The sequence below is a fragment of the Zerene cesonia genome, chromosome 16 (assembly GCF_012273895.1).
Source record: "Zerene cesonia ecotype Mississippi chromosome 16, Zerene_cesonia_1.1, whole genome shotgun sequence".
Taxonomy (NCBI): Eukaryota; Metazoa; Arthropoda; class Insecta; order Lepidoptera; family Pieridae; genus Zerene; species Zerene cesonia.
In genome coordinates, this window is record NC_052117.1 from 6,437,759 (window position 1) to 6,442,764 (window position 5,006).

The following is a 5,006-nucleotide window of genomic DNA, read 5'->3' on the forward strand; positions in this document are numbered from 1 at the left end:
CAGATTCGAAATTCAAATGTAATATTTTTTTATAATTAAGTGTAACAGTATTTATGGCCAGACTAAGTATATTCGATTGACGAAGCTATTACACGAGGTGAAAATAAACGAAACAAAAAGTCGAGTGTTTTGGCAGAAAGCTGAACTGTTTTGCAAATTAGCACGCATTTAAAAATAATTGTATAAAATTTTATGAGTGCCACTCAAAGAGAGTAAATATGAAAGATTTCTTTACTAAATCGTAGCAATATAAAAACACACGACGTAAATACAGTCCCAATATGGGGCCCAATATAATATTGGGCCAGTCAATAATGGTCAATTATTCTTTAAGAAATAAGGATATGTTACCTTCTTACAATAGTCCAGTATTTCCATCTTGTCCTTCAAGCAGTTGTGCGGTTTCGTGGTCAGGTCAGGGGTCCACCGGCCAGCAGCAGACATGTACTGCGGGTGGTAGGAGGAACCAGCTTCACACAGCACTGCCACTTGCGGCTCGGCGCTGTTGGCCGTCTGTAACAAATTAATGTTTAGTTTAGAATAAAGCTGGGTTAAATCTTACATTCTGGATTGCAGGAGTACTTAAATCGATTGCCTGAGACATAATAATTTTTAAATGAAATGAAATGAAATGAAATATTCTTTATTGCACACAAAAACAATTAAATTAACAAAAAAATAGGAAATGTAGTGCAAATGGCGGCTTTATTGCTCAATAGCAATTTCTTCCAAACAACCCAAGTTAGGCGGAAGTAATAAAAAATTAAAGATTTTATTTAATTTTTACAAAAGTTACTTATGATCTGTTTTACAGAGTTGAATTTTTGCTGCTTTTATAGATTTATTTATAAAGCTATTGCAAATCGACTACTATTACAATTCAAAATAATTTCAGCTAAGGATAAATAACAATCAATACAAAATCGTAAATCTTCATTTATAAGCCACAGGGCGTTAGATACGAGATGATAGTTCCTCATCAGGTAGTCGCATGATCAATATCAATGTCGCAAAAACGTCTGGCATAAGTAAGACAAATAACGTCCCAATAAACGATGGTTTTCACCGTCTAGACGTCGGGAGGAACTCGCTTATATTTTCGAATAAGGCTATTGAACCTGTCTGCGGATCAGTATTCTCATACTTTTTCTTATATAGATCTAAATTCATGTTTTCAAGAAATGCAAATAAGTTTTCAGTTTACTTTCGGGTCTCTACTGCAAATTATTTCCAAGGAACCAGTCAAACTTTCATTGGTTGTTGTTGTTCAAGTTGGAAGGCGAAGGTAACTCGTTCAAGTTCTTTGATTATATTATGGTTTAATACTATTAAAGTTTTTAATCAAAACGGGATGATTATTTTTAAATTGTTTAAAAGGACACATTATAATTTAAATTCACACATTCAAATACTTTTTAACTCACAATTTTTAACACATATAATTTACATTGTCCGAACGAATAAAAGCTTGTATTTTCATTAATTTGTAAACGACCATTTTGATTTCTATAATACTTTGAAATTCAAATAATCAAAATAACGGCAATTTGCACCATATAACATACAGGCCCTGGGAGGAGGAAACTCCTCGTCAAAGATAATGAAGGATAGCCCTTGGATTGCCTAAACTATTCGTCATGTCCGGAATTTTACATGAAATAGAAACATAACAAAACCCTCGTCCAAAAATGAAGTGGCAGTTGAAAGCAGCGGCAGTAAAAACAATTTGCTTCAGTGTCGGTAAACAGTTTGAGAACAGCACTCAAAATAAACAATTGTCGTTTATTTAGGCTCGGTAACTTTGTTTGCTGCAACAAAACCTTTATTGTATCCCTTTAACTACCCTTTTTATAGCAAAGAGCACCATTAAAGAGACACTTGCTAAAAATGTGATAGGTTTGATTCAAGCATGTGGAAATTACTTATCTCCCTCGAATTAATTACTATTAAGGTATTTTTATTCGAATTTTAAACTGTCGTGAAATGCTATCCGATTGTATGTAACTACATATGTAATTGATGAATAAAAAAAAAAAAAATTCATATTAAATTCTGAAGTTTAAATCTGAATTAAAATTTGAAGTCATTACATTATAATTATTGTCAATCATACGTCACCATTCAATTTTCATTTAAATAAGATACACCCACACCCCATTTTATTAATTACGCATAACATAAACCTCTACAATTATTCCGCAACGAGTTTCGGGGGTCCTCATTCGTTATTTCATAATAAAATCTAAAATTTCCGAGCGGAATCCTTTCACACAAGTGGGCGGTAAAATTTGCTTTGAACAAGGGATGGTGTTTTTGTGTGTGACAGTGACGCTCCCTATCTATTGAGTTTGAGTGTAAAAATAATTTTAGAGGGACTTTTGTATGATCCAACATTAATCAAGGGTATTTGTGAAAATTTCATGAAACGGATATTTGCTAAATGCTTTCAAAGCCGCCAAGTAATTAATTGCTTTTTGCGACGAGTCTAGTTTTCGCATAAATGCTATCCATGTTTTGTGGTTTCGTATTTTTGCTTAGTTATTTGAGATGGTGCTTTAATATGAACAGAAAAATGTCATCAGGATTTGAGGAAATAATATCATCGGGATCCATCTGAGTTTGTTTGAAAACGAAGACGCTTTGAAGATGGTGTTTTTTTTATGTGATTATTCTCATGTTATTAACTCGGCTAGGCTTTGCTATGCTGGCTAGATTATGGATTGAAAGAAGGTTATTATATTTATAAATATTGCATTTCATTTATTTGGTATAATTTAGAAACGATTTTGATTCTCACGTGTGAGATCGCAATAAGATGATTACGTCAGTAATTCGACTGCCGAAGGGTACTTAAAACTCCTTAAAAGTGGGAATTGTGAACTCATAAACACGCGCTATCGCCTCGCCTTGCGCCGCTATCGAACGCTTTGCCAACTCATCTAGACTAGCTTGCGTCGCCGCCTCGCTCAAGCCAACTTCTTGTTATTTCACAGTTAATTACAGACTTTTCACTTAGTTATTTCAATTTTCTATTTCCTTTTGGGCTAATTAACTTTGAGCGCACTCGTCTGAAATTGCCAGCCGTGTTTTTGTACATCCGTACGAAATGGAGTTAATTTAATTAGCTACCTCTGTTACTTGGTAAGTTAAATAGAAGTTAATGTATTTAAATCGTAATGCTGTAATCGTTTAGTTTATTTTATGAATGAAGAATCAGCTTTTCCGCTACCTACATAAAATATGTATTAATAGAATTTAATTTGCCAATGGCCTACGCAAAAGGTTACGGGTTACATTAAAATCTTTATGACATACTATAATATTTACTTCACACTTTTTTACCTATATACACAAATCGGGTACTGTAAAATATGCCATACACATAATGCATTTGCGATTTTTTGAAATATGATATTTTTCTAGACAGAGTTACTGAAGTCGACCAATTCAAAGATTGTAATATTATTATTTCTTTTTAATGGAATGGCATCATTTCTCCAGCCCTTTGTACCAGACGTCATTTTCTCTCTACGAACATTTACCATAATACAGAATGACCCTTTTACTATTATTAATAATTCTATTCGACTACACGTTGACACAAGTACCCTTTACCGAGCACTGACAAGCAGTTTCAATGTAATCAAATCCGCAACATCGCTCCAACAATTTACACATCTCATAGTTATTGTCTAAAACATCGGAGTGAAAATTAGCGAACACTAAACCTAAGCAAGCAATTAGCTTTGAATCCCTCGTCAAGGAAACTCCTCAGGCATTAGTTATGCGGTGCTGAGGCACGTTCACAACTTGCCTCGTTAGTGAGTGACAGGAAGTTTGTCAAGTCAGCTTGAGGCAGCCCTAAATGTAGTATAGGCTATTTGAAGGTCAATACACTGATGAATTAGGCCAATGGATTCGAAAGAGAAGATATGAAAAATCTTAAAACGTTATTCCAGTCTTTGTCACGAGAAAATATAGCTATTATTACACATTAAAATACCATAACATTATAGGAATAATGTGTATAGAGCAGGTTTCCAGAATAAACGTTATTTGTTGATTGATTATTTTACCAAATTTTGTAAAATTTAGACAGGGCTTAAAATAATATGATTTGTCATTCTTCTATAAACAGACTTTATTCATGAAACAATAAATCCAGTATTTATTTTGAAAAATACGAACCATGAATATGTTAAACCAAATGTATTCGAATACGAGACTATTTCATCGAGGGTTAAAATATTTATTCTTTTATTTTCAGCGTCACCACTCACAATATCGAATACCAGTGAGTCAGCAAATTGAATCTATCAATATTCGATACGAGCCACGTGCTGATATAGCTTTCGTTACACTTCCCTTGCTGAAATTCTTATTTTGTTTCTTTTGATGATGAAAACATGATTTTCCTACGGGGAATACACACAAATATAATAAGGCATCTGGATTGAGCAGTAGCGCCTCAGTGGTTAGAACGAAACAGTGCAAGAAATTGATTTTTTCAGTTTATCTGCACATCATCCACATTACAGGTACAAGTATCACCGCTGCTTGAAACACTGAAGAAAAACGTTAAGAACGCCACGTTCAAGAAAACTTCAAAAACACGTGACTCTGTGATCTGCCAACCCGCAAACAAGCCATAAAAATAATTTAGTAAAGACGAAAAACACAACTATTATGTGTATATTTTTCTGCAAACGAAAGTACCTTACTTGAGTCTCGACCATTAGGTGCATGAACCAAAATGACACCCAAAGTTCGGATTTTGCAATAGCTGCTTGAAATTTTAGAGCAAATATACATTTAAATCCTCACGTTTAAATGACAGATGTTCCTCTAATGGAAAACCACCAGGAACCTGTCATGCGCGCTGTGAGCGTAATGCGTTTGACAGGCTGGGTGGTGGGAACCAATATAAGTTGAATATTATACCTAGTCTTGCCATAAATATTGTAATAAAGAAAAAAGAAAATTGTTAACTGCAAATAACATTTATT

At 33.8% G+C, this 5,006-nt stretch overlaps 1 protein-coding gene across 6 annotated transcripts in view; it reads right to left on the bottom strand.

Moving 5' to 3' along the window:
• The window catches only part of LOC119832819 (amyloid-beta-like protein), an 88,891-nt gene that overhangs the window by 10,349 nt on the left and 73,536 nt on the right, over nt 1–5,006 (bottom strand). For all 6 annotated transcript variants that reach the window (XM_038356599.1, XM_038356597.1, XM_038356598.1 and 3 more), the window contains exon 2: nt 352–513. In XM_038356599.1, coding sequence (XP_038212527.1) covers nt 352–513 — 162 coding nt within the window. The remainder of the gene's footprint in view (nt 1–351; nt 514–5,006) is intronic.